This window comes from Capra hircus, chromosome 9 (genome assembly GCF_001704415.2).
Source record: "Capra hircus breed San Clemente chromosome 9, ASM170441v1, whole genome shotgun sequence".
NCBI lineage: Eukaryota > Metazoa > Chordata > Mammalia > Artiodactyla > Bovidae > Capra > Capra hircus.
In genome coordinates this window covers 56,318,709-56,333,658 of record NC_030816.1, presented here as the reverse complement: position 1 = coordinate 56,333,658, position 14,950 = coordinate 56,318,709, and the positions used below count along the sequence as shown (strand labels likewise).

The following is a 14,950-nucleotide window of genomic DNA, read 5'->3' as shown; positions in this document are numbered from 1 at the left end:
TTAGAATCCTTCTATGATGACCGTGACCTAGCATTTATTATGAATTTATTTTGTGCCAGGCACTTTATGTATGGCATCTAATTTAACCCTTGAAAGTGAAGTTGCTTAGTCATATCTGACTCTTTGTGACTCCATGGACTGTAGCCTACCAGGTTCCACCATCCATGAGATTTTCCAGACAAGAATACTGGAGTGGGTTGCCATTTCCTTCTCCAGGAGATCTTCCCAACCCAGGGATTGAACCCGGGTCTCCTGCATTGTAGGCAGACGCTTTACCGTCTGAGACACCAGGGAAGTCTAACTTTAACCCTTAGAGTCACCCAGTGGGTATGGATAAATATCTCTGTTTTACTGATGAGGAAACTGAGACTCAGTGAGTCTCAATAACTTGTCCATGGTTCCGTGGCTAGTATGAGACAAGAGCTGGAATCCTAACCCTGGTCTCTATAGTTCCTAGACTTGATCTTCAAACCATCATGTTATTTTATCCAAAGATTATAGTTGGTTTCTCACACAAAGAATGTAGCTCCGGCTCTGGCCTTTACAAAAATTCAGGGCTCCATCTGAGAGAAGGAATTGAAGCAAACACAGTTCATTGATAATTCTGACCGCACAACTCAGTGTTCGTAATTGATTAACAAGGAGCCAACAGCGTTCTGAATGTCTCTATCGCCTTGATGAGGGTGTGAGGCTGGAGTGCCCCTAACGACAAGGTTTATGTGCATTTTGATTATGAGAATGATGGTATGTAGCTTTGGGATCCTTAATGATTTATGCACAGCCTCTGGTATACTGAGCTCCAGGAAAGGGCAACTGTTCCTAGGATGACCCTAGTTGCCTGCGGAAAAGACTTTGCCTTGCTCAGATTTCTTTCTTGACTTGATTCTTAATGAGAACAGCAGAGACTTGCTTTTAACAAATCAGATTCTTAGCACTTATCTTAGGTGTTTTGGGGCTTGGACATTGTGGAGAAGAATGCCTTGATTTTCACATACCCTCCTCTCCAGTGTATGAATAAGGGGAATCATGCTTTGAACTCTAAGATAGTTTGTTTCATTTTTATTTAGAGTTGATAGAATGACGAATTAATGGCTTATCTCTCTAATATTAACTCCAATGTGCTATGCTTTGCTTAATTGCTCAGTCATGTCTGACTTTTTATGACCCTTGGACTGTAACTTGCCAGGCTCCTCTGTTCGTGGGGATTCTCCAGGCAAGAATACTGGCGTGGGTTGCCATGTCCTCCTCCAGGGCTCTTCCCAACCCAGGGATCAAATCCAGGTCTCCTGCATTGCAGGCAGATTCTTTACCATCTGAGCCACCAGGGACGCCCAAGAATACTGGAGTGGGTAGCCTATCTCTTCTCCAGGGGGTCTTCCTGACCTAGGAATCGAACTGGGGTCTCCTGCATTGCAGGCAGATTCTTTACCAGCTGAGCTACCAGGGAAGACCATTAACTCTAATACTAGGTTTTAAAAAATTGAACGTGTGGAAAAAGTGAAACATTTGGACAACCATGGCTTTTAGGCAGGAGGGCTCTAAAACCCAGTGGGGAGTATTAATTGTCTGAGCTGGTACTATATGTATTCCTAGTTTCTTAGGGCTTAGTTTCTCTTGCCTCAGAATATGCAGAGACTAATAGTGACTCCAAGTAACTATACCCCTTGCTTTAATTGTTTAAACCATAGGGGGCAGTATGTTATCTCACGTAATGGGAAGCTCGAATACAGGGCCTGGTCTCTAGTAGCATGCACAGTAGGCTGGTCCTCTTCTCTGTAACTTTTGCAGTGCCTCCTGCTATACTTCACTTTGTCTCCAGGCCTTTCTCCCTCATGGATTATTCAAGATGGCAACAGCATTTCTGGGAATCACATACACAATGTTTAGAGGCAGGAGAGGGGCCTTCTCTTCTTGTGGCTCTTTCTAGAAAGAAGCGTCCTTCCCCAGGAGCCCACCAACAGACTTTTACATGTTTTCCTGGCAAGGGGTGGGGAACTACCATGATTACCTTACACCAGAATGCCATTACCTTGTGGCCTGACCTGGAGCCACCCTTTACTGGCATGCATGTGGAAAAGAGAGAAAAGCTGAACAAAATTTGAGTTCTTTTAAAAAGTAGTGGAAAGGCTGAAGGAAATTCATGCTCTGAATGTAATCCGATCCTGCCTAGACTTGAGTTAGCAAAGGGCTACAGTTCATATCTTTTGTATATGTGGGTTTAATTTAAACCAGATGTTTACTTATATCTTTATAGGAATAGTTCTGTCGCTCTTATAGGCCCTTTATCCCTTTAAAAGAAACCAAACAAACGATGTAATGTGTTATTAAGGTAACTAGGGTGGGCAGCATTGAATTATTTAAAAAATAACTGTTGTTTACCCTCACTGCATAGATAATTTAACAAATAGTCCCTTTGAAATATAGTTGTATGTATTTGGATATGGGATATAGTATTTTCTAGACCTTTTGACACTGAAGAAAAATAAACCTACAAAGGAGAGGAATTACTTTCAGTCAGCTCTCGGCCTGCCTGTTTTTGTTATTCCTTCTCCCTCTCCAGATATTTTTCTTCTTTCCTCCCTTTCTTCCTCCTCATCTTCCCTCCTCCTCTTAAAGAAAATGTTGACAATTGTTTGAGAAGCATCGCTCTTATTACTTCCTAAGTAGAGTTAGGTAACTGCTTAGTCATTCATTTTTGGAGGTTGCTGTTTTGTTTTTCTCACATTCCATGCATTAAAGGAAGGTAGTAGGTGTATTAAAAGACCTTTTCTTGGGATCCAGGCCGTTTGGGGAGAAGAACATAAGAAAGTGATTGTGTGTATCAGAAAGTGGCTCCCCATATCCTCTGCCCAGTCACAATGATGGATTAAAAACAGGATTTGTCACACTGGAAAGTGACCAAATTGGAACTGTACACGTTGCCAATATTTTTAAAGTTTAATTGTCTTTCTTGCACAGTCTTGTTTCTGTCTCAAAGGAAAGCCTCTTTCCATACCTGTACCCCCATTTTTAAGTTTAGAAATGCACGTTCCCCATTCTGTAAATCTTGAATTCCCTAGCGAATGGGATAACGCTAGAAATCAAAGAGCTCCTGTTGATTGTGATCTCAGCCGAGGATGGGAGCTACTCAGTGGGCAGCAGCTCCTGCCCTCTTCCTCCTGGACAGGGATTTTATTAACAGTGAGGGCTCTTAGAGTAGCGCTGGTTTTAAGGAAACATCTGAACCCAGTAATGAACATGAAGTTCTGCTTGAAGTTCTTTGTAGGAGTGTTCTGATTGTGTATCTTCTTGCTTGGCTTTGCTTACTGTTGTCCTCTGTTTATGGGCTGGTGTTTTGCTAATGGTGTTAGCATAATATTACAGGGCAGATAGTTTAGGCTAGTGGTAGTGACAACACCTTGGAGCCTGCCTCCTCTTTTAAACATCAGAAAAAAGAGTAGTTTCATGTAACACAGCTCTTTACCTAACCTGTGCTGCTCCTCTGTTGATGATAGTTTTCTGCTTGGTTCTGTGTTAAATGATGTGTGCTTTTTCTCATGGAGCTATTACAATAATGAATGCTTTTATCAACCCAGATGGAGCTTGCCAACATGGTAATTGTGTCAAAAGCTCATGCCTGTCTAATGGGCTGACTGTTCACAGCAGTGTTCTCTTTGGTTGCTGATAAGTAGGGTGGTCTTTACTTAGTATGTTATGTAACTATATTAATGATGGATTTTAGGTATGTGTAATTAAAGCTTAGTGGAATGAGCATTGCTTGAGTTTGAGTGCTTTCTGGTTTTGGCTTTGCCCACCTGGCTTTGTAATCTCAGGCAGAGTCTCAGGCTCAGCCTAGTCTTGCTGAGCCTCAGTTTCCTTGTTGATAAGATAAAATGAAGACAACACTCATTCAGTAAATATTTATCTGATGTCCCTTCTGTGCCAGTCTAGATCCTGGGAACATAGCAGTGAAATAAAAGAAAGATCCCAAGATTCCAACCCTCAGGGGGCTTTCATTTTAGTGGAGGAGTTTCCATTTTAGTGGGCAGTGGTATTTAAAGGCTTATGCACATTTGGAACTCTGAGTGGTACAGGCATGATAATTATGGTGAATGGATGTGCTATAATCATGTTTTCTTGATGGTGGTAATTTGTTCAAGAAACTGTTTTATCAACAAAGAAGGTAGTGTTTAGGTTTGATCTAAACACGATCTCTTGAAACTATTTTAAGAAGGTACTTATTTACATAAATTATATCCACCCTTATTGTTGAATATTTGCAATCCAATTAGCCATTTCCATTGTAATTTGTGTTGTAATTTCCCTTTGATGGGCAACGCTGCTTGGCTTTGAAATTCTTGAAACAATCTAGCGAGTACATTGTGCTTGAAGAGGACTGCTCTGTGAGGCTTAGTGTTGCAGTGTGGTTTATCTGTGCTCTTTGTGTCTGTGGTAGCACCTTGTCCTTGGTTTTGATCCATCAGCTCAATGGTGGCTGCATGGCCAGGTAGTAGCCTTCAGATATGGTTTTCTTTGTGGTGAGAATGCCTCTGTACATTTCTTATTTGCGGGAGGGGAGGGCTTCCCATGTGGTGTAGTGGTAAAGAACCTGAATCTGCCTACCGACACACAGGATGCAGGTTCAGTTCCTTGATTGGGAAGATCTCCTGGAGAAAGAGATGGCAATCCACTCCAGAGTTCTTGCCTGGAAAATCCTACTGACAGAGGAGCCTGGTGGGCTATATGCCATGTGGCTGCAAAGAGACAGACTCAACAGAGCACACACACACGTACGCTGGGCTAATTATAGCAAATCACAGAATAGAGTCATGTTATTCTGTAGTCGTTTTGATAGACTGATGTGAATCTTCTTTTGAGGACTAAGGCATTGGCTCTGGTTGATTCAATCTTTGATATACAATGGAGGTGTGACTGCATAACAAAATATAGGTGTACACAGCTGTGTGGTCCTCCATTCATTGGCCTTAGACAAGTCACTTAGCAAGTAACTTAACAAGTCACTCTTCCACTTATTACTGTACAGTGGGGCTAATACCTACCCTGTGGGATGTTGTGAGAAGCAGAAATCATATATGTGATGTCTGACCCGGTAAGCAGTGATAGATTTTATGATTAAAATGCAAATATTAATACTTTTAAATATAAAGAAAATATAAAGAAAGCTGAGTGCCAAAGAATTGATGTTTTTGAACTGTGGTGTTGGAGAAGACTCTTGAGAGTCCCTTGGACTGCAAGGAGATCCAACCAGTCCATCCTAAAGGAAATCAGTCCTGAATATTCACTGGAAGGACTGATGCTGAAGCTGGAACTCCAATACTTTGGCCACCTGATGCAAAGAACTGACTCATTGGGAAAGACCCTGATGCTGGGAAAGACTGAGGGCAGGAGGAGAAGGGGACGACAGAGGGTGAGATGGTTGGATGGCATCACTGACTTGATAGACATGAGTTTGAGCAAGGCTTGGGAGTTGGTGTTGGACAGGGAAGCCTGGCATACTGCGGTCCATGGGGTTGCAAAGAGTCGGACACAACAGAGTAACTGAACTGAACTGAACACTTTTAATGTAGTAGTGGAAACTTCAGTTTTATATTTCATTGCTTCTGAAATATTTTGACCCAAATCAGCTTTAGTTGATCAGTCTCCAGATTGTTTCTCACAGCTAAAGTAGTTCAAGAAGTGCCAGTTATCTTGGTTGGCTTAGAAAAGTATGAGGCATTTTTGTTTTAATTTTTACCAGGGCATTGATTTGGCTCTTCAAATGTAATGAGAGAGTATTGCCCAAAGTCAGCTTTGCTCATTTCATGATCAATGTAAATAGTATTTTCCACTTAATTGGTACCTGGAAAATGGTACCTTAAAGAAGGAAAAAAGATTTTCTGTGCAATATGGAGCTAGTTCAAGTACTCATATAAGAGTCTTACTGGAAGACATGATTTTGAACTTCATGCATGTAAAAATAAGGTGTAAGATTGGACATTTATTTATTTATTTATTTATTTATTTATTTTGGGGGGGGGCTCATCCGGGATGGACACATATTTAATATAGTTGCCTAACTATTCCCTCTTCTGTAGCATTGCCCTCAAGGACATTACTATGCTCTAATCTTGTTTTACTGTGTGTTTCTTCTCACCTTTGTCCCTCTACCTGTCCCTTAAATATCAGTGGTTAGAAGGGTTCTCTTCAGAGCCCTCGAAGCTCAAACTACACCTTTTTCCCTCGGTGATGTCACTGTTACTTGTGCTTCCAGTTCTCTCTCATGTGATGACAGCTTCCAAATCTGTGTCTCTAGTGTGTATGTGGTCTCCCTGTAAGACTTGTGTGTCAAGTGGCCAGCTGAACACCTCCACAGACTTCTTAGTCACAATAAGCTAAAAATCAAGTCTATGTCGACCAGACCTTCTTTTCCTTGTGTTCCCTATTTCCATGAATGGTTCTAACAGCATCTCAGTCTCTCATGACCTAGAACTTTTCCTGGACTCTTTCTTCTCATTGACTTGCTGGTTTCAGATAGATGACACGTCATGTTCCATCTTTGTCTTGACCATCAGATTCATTTCTTATCCTATACCCAATTGCTTCTGCCATAGTGTAGACCATCATCTTCTCATGCTTAGATTATAGTATCAGCCTCCTAGATACCTTTCTATTTCATTCTTTTCTCTCATCCTGTATTTCACCCTCTCATCTCATTCTTTTCTCTCATTTCATCCAAATATGAATTTGATTACTTTACTCCTCTACTTGAAACTCTTATATGACTTCTCATTGCTTTTAAATCAGCCTCCAGACCTTTCTTAGCATGACACGCAAAACCTTTTGTGTTCTGGCTTCAGCCTCTTTCTCCTACTTCATCATCACCAATTCGCCTTCCTCCTTCCACTCACAAGCCCCCACTTCACTTGTACAGTGTGTTATTGTTCAGTACTTTTAAGTTTCCTGCGGGAGGAGTATTCTCATATTTCTACACACTTGCCTATGTCTGGCACATGTTTCCCATTTTGACCCATTATTTTAAAGCAACTCAAATGTTGACTTTTGCAGAAAGATTTGTCTGATAACTCTCTCTTCCTAATCCTGGTTAAGTGTTCATCCTGTGCTCTTTGAGCAGCATGCTTTTGACTTACCCACTGTCCTTGAAGGTAGTCTTTATTCATGTGCTTAGTACTTGGGGCATTGTGGTGGTGGTTGGTGGCATAGTCGCTATATTGTGTCTGACTCTTGCAACACTGTGGGCTGTAGCCCGCCAGGCTCCTCTGCCCATGGGATTTTCCAGGCAAAAATACTAGAGTTGGTTGCCATTTCCTTCTGCAGGGGATCTTCCCCTCCCAGGGACTGAACTTGCATCTCCTGCATTGTAGGTGTTCTCCTGCATAGCAGGTGGATTCTTTACCATTGAGCCATCAGGAAAGCCCTATGCCCATGAAATATAGGCTGACTAATGTTTTTATGCTTGCCTATTAGAAGTATATAACAATTTAAAAGTTATTTTTTAATTGAGATATCACCCCTTTAAAGTTTACAGTTCAGTGGTTTTGAGTATATTCACAAGGTTGTTCAACTATCATGTCGAATTCCAAAATATTTTCATTACCCCAAAAAGAAACCCTGTACCTGTTAACAGTTGCTCCCCATTCTCCACTCCTTTTAGCCCTTTGCAACCACTAGTTTACTCCTCGTCTCTTGAGTATTTGTCTATTCTGGAAATTATATACAAATGGCTTTTTTACAATCTGGCTTCTTTCACTTAGCATGATGATTTGAAGGTTCATATGGAAGCATGTATCAGTACTTCATTCCTTTTCAAAACTGCTTCAATTCTGTTGTATAGATGGACAACATTTTGTTTATCCATCTGTTAGTTGGTGGGCATTTGGGTTGTTTCCATTTTTTTGATGGTTATGAATTATGCTGTTAGGAAAGTTCATTTACAAGTTTTGGGGTAAACATATATTTTCTTTTCTTTTGTGTGTATACCCAGGATATACAATAACTTCATGTTTACTTTTTTGAGGAATTGCCAAACTGATTTCCAAGTGGCTGCACCATTTTACATTCTTTCCAGCAATGTTGAGGGTTCCAGTTTTCCAACAACCTTACCAGTATGTGTTATTGTCTTTGATTATAGCTGTACTAGTGGATGTAAAGTGGTATTTCATAGTGGTTTTGATTTGCTTTTCTCTAATGACTAATAATGTTCAGAATCATTTCAAGTACTTATTGGTCATTTTTTCTTTGGAGGAATTCTACTCAAAGCCTTTGCCCATTAAAAAAATAATTCTTTTTTGTTCTCTACTGTTGAGTTGTAAGAGTTCTTTGTTCAATTCAGTTCAGTTGCTCAGTTGTGTCCGACTCTTTGTGACCCCATGAACCGTAGCACGCCAGGCCTCCCTGTCCATCGCCAACTCCTGGAGTCCACCCAAACCCATGTCCATTGAATCGATGATGCCATCCAACCATCTTATCCTCTGTCGTCCCCTTCTCCTCCTGCCCTCAATCTTTCCCAGCATCGGGGTCTTTTCAAATGAGTCAGCTCTTTGCATCAGGTGGCCAAAGTACTGGAGTTTCAACTTCAACATCAGTCCTTCCAGTGAACACCCAGGACTGATCTCCTTTAGGATGGACTGGTTGGATCTCCTTGCAGTCCAAGGGACTCTCAAGAGTCTTCTCCAACACCACAGTTCAAAAGCATCAATTCTTTGGCGCTCAGCTTTCTTCACAGTCCAACTCTCACATCCATACATGACCACTGGAAAAACCATACCCTTGACTAGACGGACCTTTGTTGGCAAAGTAATGTCTCTGCTTTTTAATATGCTGTCTAGATTGGTCATACCTTTCCTTCCAAGGAGTAAGCGTCTTTTAATTTCATGGCTGCAATCATGATCTGCAGTGATTTTGGAGCCCAGAAAAATAAAGTCTAACACTGTTTGCACTGTTTCCCCATCCATTTGCCATGAAGTGATGGGACCAGATGCCATGATCTTTGTTTTCTGAATGTTGAGCTTTAAGCCAACTTTTTCACTCTCCTCTTTCACTTTCATCAAGAGGCTTTTTAGTTCCTCTTCACTTTCTGCCATAAGGGTGGTGTCATCTGCGTATCTAAGGTTATTGATATTTCTCCCAGCAATCTTGATTCCAGCTTGTGCTTCTTCCAGTCCAGGGTTTCTCTTGATGTACTCTGCATATAAGTTAAATAAGCAGGATGACAATATGTAGCCTTGATGTACTCCTTTTCCTATTTTTATATTTTGTATACAAATATTTTACATATAAAAAAAGTTTTTTGTTTATTTTGGATATTGGGCTCCTCAGATATATAATTTGCAAAAGAGGTGAATAACTGAAAAAACAAGTATAGTACTGGTACTTACTACAACATGGATGAACCTTAAAACCTTATGCTAAGTGAAAATGCAACATAGTGTATGATTCCATTTATTTGAAATGTCAAATAGGCAAATCTGTACAAAGTGAAAGTAGTTTAGTGATCTCCATGGGCTGCAGGAAGAGGAGATTGGAGAGTAACTATTAATGACACAGGGCTTCTTTTTGGGATGATGAAAATGTTCTAGGATTAGAGAGCGGTGATGGTTGTACAATGTTTTGAATATACTTAGAATCATTAACTGTATAGTTTAAAAGGGTGAATTTTATGGTATGTGAATTATACCTCAATAAATCTTAAAAAAATAAAAAATCCACTGTACTTTGTTTTTTGAACTTTTCAAGTTTGTACCACTTTTGAAGATAGCTGTGAAATTTTCCATTGGTCAGGGTGCCAGGCCTTTGAGTGCTGTCATCATTGGCAAGCAAGGAGAGTGTGCTGTGTCTGCTGTCCCTGCCTAATTGTTTTATTTAAAAAATGTTTTTATTGAAGTATAGTTGATGTACAGTATTATGTAAGTTATAGGTGTACAACATAGTGATTCACTATTTTTAAAGTTTATACTCCATTAACAGTTATTATAAAATACTGGCTATATTCCCTGTGTTGTATAATATATCCTTGTAGCTTATTTATTTTGTACTCTGCAGCTTGTACTTCTTAATCCCTTACCCCTATTCTGCCCGTTCCCCCTTCACACTCACCACTGGTAACCACTAATTTGTTCTCTGTATCTGTGAATCTGTTTCTATTTTGTTATATTCACCCATGTATTTTTTAGATTCCGCATGTGAGTGATATCGTACATTATTTATCTTTCTCTGTCTGACTTATTTCATTTAGCTTAGTACCCTCCAGATGCAAATGGAAAAACTTCTTTCTTTTTTGTGACTGAGTATTCTGTGGGCTATATACACTGCATCTTTATCCATCCTTCTATTGATGGGTATGGAGGTTGCTTCCATGACTTGGTAATTGTAAATAATGCTGCTATGAACGTTGGGATGTGTATATCTTTTCAAATTAGTGTGTGTGTGTGTGTGTGTGTGTGTGTGTTTCTGATATATACCCAGAAGTGACATTGCTGGATCACACAGTAGTTCTTTCAGAGTTTTGAGAAACCTCTCTACTGTTTTCCACAGTGGTTGCACCAATTTCCATTCCATCAGTGTTTGAGAGTTCCTTTTTCTCAGCATCCATGTCAACATTCGTTATTTGTGTTCTTTTTGAGGATAGCCACTCTGACAGGTATATTGTGGTTTTAGTTTGCACTTCTTTGATTAATGATGTTGAGCATCTTTTCATGTGCCTGCCTGTTGCTTTTTTTTTTTATATCAGTGCTGCTATGATACTTTGAAAGTCCCTCTTTATTTATGTAAATTTTAGACAACTTGTTACTTTTAGATTTAATTTCAGTTTTTAATTTTTGTTTTCATTAGTTTTGATAGGATTGAATATTAGATACATTTCCTTCACTTCTATGATGTCTTCATTTGGTTTAAATTGGGACCCCTAGATATTTTTCTATAATCACATATACTAAGAAAATTGTGTCTGAGGTTGGGTGGTATGGAGTTTTGGAGTTTTGATTATAGTTTTAGTACCTTTCTTAAAAACTAACTTACATTGGAATAGTGATGGTGAATTATGGGGTTTAATATTGGAACAAAAAAGATACTTGTGGTCATCTTAATTTTCTCACAATTAGGTACCCAGTACTTAAAATTTGTTTTTATTATACCTAACATTTCTTTGGATATTGGTTTTAATTTGTGAAATTGCAATGAAATATGTCTCAGGATTTTCTAGCATTATCAGTAGCTTAATATTGTAGCTTAATATCAGTAGCTTTACTATTGTGAATGAGGAAAACTAAGTATAGAGAAAAGTAATTTTCCCTAAAAATTTGGGGAGTAGGTTAGTTTCTCATACCTAGATGAAATTGAACAATAACTACTTTTTCTAGAACTCTTGATGATTTGAAGTTTTCTCTGTACTGTAGAATTAACCACAGTTAATTCTATTGTGATGCTAGTTTTGGTTCTTCGATTCTGATAGAGATTTCTAAACATTAAGGATAGCAGTCTCCATTTTCTCGTATGCCTCTGAACCTTTTTTTTAAAATGTGTTTTCTCCTTTGTCATCTTTTTGCCGTTCCCCTCCCCACCCTTCTTGACCCTGCCCCCTGCCTCTAAACTAAAATGGGGAGAGTTTATAAAATAACTCTTGGTGGTTTTGTTTTGTTTTTAGAATAAGCTGTGACCATGACTACTGAAGTGGGCTCCGCATCTGAAGTGAAGAAAGAATCTGACCAGTTAGGAGCAGACGCAACCAAGGAGAAACCGAAAGAAGTAGCAGAAAATCAGCAGAATCAGACATCTGATCCAGAGGAGGAAAAAGGTTCCCAGTCATCTCCTCCAGCTGAAAGCCAAAGTAGCCCACGCCGCCAGAAGAAAGAGAAAGATCCATCTGAGAGCCGGGGGATTTCTCGATTCATACCCCCTTGGCTTAAGAAACAAAAGTCCTATACCTTAGTAGTGGCCAAAGATGGAGGAGATAAAAAAGAGCCTACCCAACTTGTGGAAGAACAGGTTTTAGACAAGGAGGAATCTCTTCCTGAAGAAGAAAGGCAGGCCAAGGGTGATGCTGAAGAAACAGCTCAGAGAAAACAACAGGAGATTAAGGTTGACGTCAAGGAAGAGAAACCTCTGGTGAGCAGTCGGGAGACACAGTATTTTGAGAAGTGATTGTCTGGAAGTGAAGGCTTTGATGGCATAACCAGGTTTAACAGAAAGGATTTGTTTTGAACCATTTCCAGATTTCTTGTATTCAGATACTGCTTTGGCTTACTGTATCTGGAATATGGATCTTGGAGGGTCTACCACAACATTCTCCTGTTATTCCTTTTAAAGCTTTCAATATAAAGCAAAAAAAAGAAAAATCCCCTGTATATGCAGATCATAGAAAAGTCATATTTATTCATTTTAGGGTTAGACAAGTACTCTCAGGCAAGGATCACCTCACTTCTTAAATAATACATGCTTTTGTATCTTTGATTTATTTCAGTGTTTAAGGGGTAGGAAGAAGTAGATTTGTATGTGTATGCATTTTGGTTGCCTATTGAAGCCTAGGTTTTGCCATGGTTATGTAATTATAATATGAGTTTTATTATTTAACATGATATTTAAATGTCATTGCTGGGACATAGTTTCTTTTACTCATTTAATGCTGATTTTGCCAAAGTGGCAAAATAAGAAAATTGGCAGTGGATTGGGGGAGAGATGTGGGAAATACCCTTTCTGAGAAAGTTTCAAAGTCTTTTAAAATCTTAAGCTCACAGTGTTTACCATAAATCACAGTTCCTACTAAAGATCTTTCTTTTTAGTGTGTGTCATCTTCTGCAAATTGGTCACCTTTACTATGGACTTAATTTTTTTTTTTTTCCCCCCTCAGCAGCTTGTTGAAGAAGTAAGTAAGGAGAGAGAAGAAGAGAAGGTGAAGGAAATACAGGAAGCAGAATTTTTGGATGAAGCAGCAAAAAGGGAGACAAAGGAAGTGCAGACCAATGAGCTAAAAGCAGAGAAGGCCTCTCTGAAAGCCCCCAAGAAGACCAAAACTGTCCAGTGTAAAGTGGCCCTCCTGGATGGCTCTGAGTACAGCTGCGACCTGGAGGTGAGCCAGGGTGCTGGGTGGAGAGCTGTCTTGATGTGTGGAATGATAGCAAAAGTATCCTCTGCCTTCCTTTGTGGCCTGGCACTGCGAATAGAGTTTTGTGTTCCTATGAACTAGTTTGTCAAAATTTAACATTAAAAAGGGAAAAAAAAAAAAAAAAACAAAGAAAACACAGGAGAGGGTCATCATTTCTATTAGAAACAGTAGTTCTTGACCCTTTAAGATAAGCAGGACCGATGTTCTGTCAGGCTGTATTGATCATGTGTATTGGCTGGTTGTCCATTCTGAAAGGGCATTATATAGCTTGAAATTACCTGTGGCCATAAGTGTTTGACTTGAGGAGAAACATTGCAGTAGGTTGAAATTTCAGGGTAGTGAAATTTCAGCAGTTTAACCTCAAGTGTTTTCATCCCGAGACAGGTATTGATTTAAAATCTAACTCATTTAATTAAAGGACACTCTTGATTTGCAAAACATATAGTTGATTGGCACTGATGCTGACCAAAGTCAATGTAATTTTTAAAAAGCATTTAATGCCTATAATTGTATGATAATCCAAAGTTTGTTACTTTTCATAGCTAAATTACTTTATTTACATGATGTGTCCTTTGTTGTGTTATGCTTAGTTGCTCTGTCGTGTGCAACTCTTTGTGACCCCAGGCACTGTAGCCTGCCAGGCTCCTCTGTCCATGGGGATTCTCCAGGTAAGAGTACTGGAGTAGGTTGCCATGTCTCCTCCAGGGATCTTCCCGAACCCAGGGATCAAATTCAGGTCTCCCTCATTGAGGTGAATTCTTTACCATCTGAGCCACCAGGGAAACCCAAGAACACTGGAGTGGATAGCCATTCTCTTCTCCAAGGGATCTTCCCAACTCAGGAGTCTAACTGGGGTTGCCTGCATTGCAGGCCTATTCTTTACCAGCTGATCTACCAGGGCATACTATGGCATATACTAACAGCTAATGTTTGTTGAAGAATTATGTCAAGAGCTTTAAATGGGTTTTCTCATGTAGTGCTGACAAGACTCTATATGAGATAGGTATTATTATGGATATTCCCTATCTTCCATTCAGTTCAGTTGCTCAGTTGTGTCTGACTCTTTGTGACCCCATGGACTGCAGCCCACCAGGCCTCCCTGTCCATCACCAACAACTGGAGTTTACTTAAACTCATGCCCACTGAGTTGGTGATGTCATCCAAGTATCTGAGCCTCTATCGTTCCCTTCTCTTCCTGCCCTCAGTCTTTCCCAGCATCAGGTTCTTTTCAAATGAGTCAGCTCTTCACATCAGGAATACAAGACTTCAAAGAGGTTAAGTAACTTACCCAAATTTCATAGCTAGCTAGTGATTGGATCAGGATTCCAGACCTTGACTGTGAAAGTTTTGAACCTGACCACTGAACTCTTAAGATCAGTGCTTCATAGTCCTTACATACCTTTGTCTTAGTTAGGTAGAACTTATTTTACTCATTTAGCTACACTTGTTCTCATGTTTTAGTTGTTTTGAGAAAAGGAATGGCAACAGATGATTAAAAATCTTAGAGCTCACACAGAATAATACGGTATGTCTCAAGAGTAGGGGTAGGGACAATAGAAAACAAAAGAATGGTGTTCTGAACTTGACTCAGTTGCACTGTTTGATCACATGTCCCTCGTTTTTCCTACCCATCCCAGAAGTTAGGAAGTCTAGCTTTTAAGAATGAACTTGTTGATAACTTGTTTTGTGACCTTGAATAGTTTACTCCATCTCTGTGTGTCAAACTGAGCCCCAGAAATTGACTTCATCTTTAGAATATAATGTTACTTAGATAGTCTAGAAGGCCCCTGTCGTCTCTGAAGTGCTTTGTATCACCAAACCTTGTGATTGATCAGTGTGCTTTATGGTTTAAAT

The 14,950-nt window shown here is 39.7% G+C and overlaps 1 protein-coding gene across 12 annotated transcripts in view; it reads left to right on the top strand.

The window, feature by feature from the left end:
• Positions 1–14,950, top strand: part of EPB41L2 (erythrocyte membrane protein band 4.1 like 2) — a 212,386-nt gene that overhangs the window by 93,398 nt on the left and 104,038 nt on the right. For 11 of the 12 annotated variants that reach the window (XM_018053213.1, XM_018053212.1, XM_018053206.1 and 8 more), the window contains exons 2-3: positions 11,639–12,099; positions 12,842–13,060. In XM_018053213.1, the coding sequence (XP_017908702.1) occupies positions 11,653–12,099; positions 12,842–13,060 (666 nt within the window). In that variant the 5' untranslated portion in view covers positions 11,639–11,652. The remainder of the gene's footprint in view (positions 1–11,638; positions 12,100–12,841; positions 13,061–14,950) is intronic. The other variant, XM_018053210.1, reaches the window with a different exon arrangement.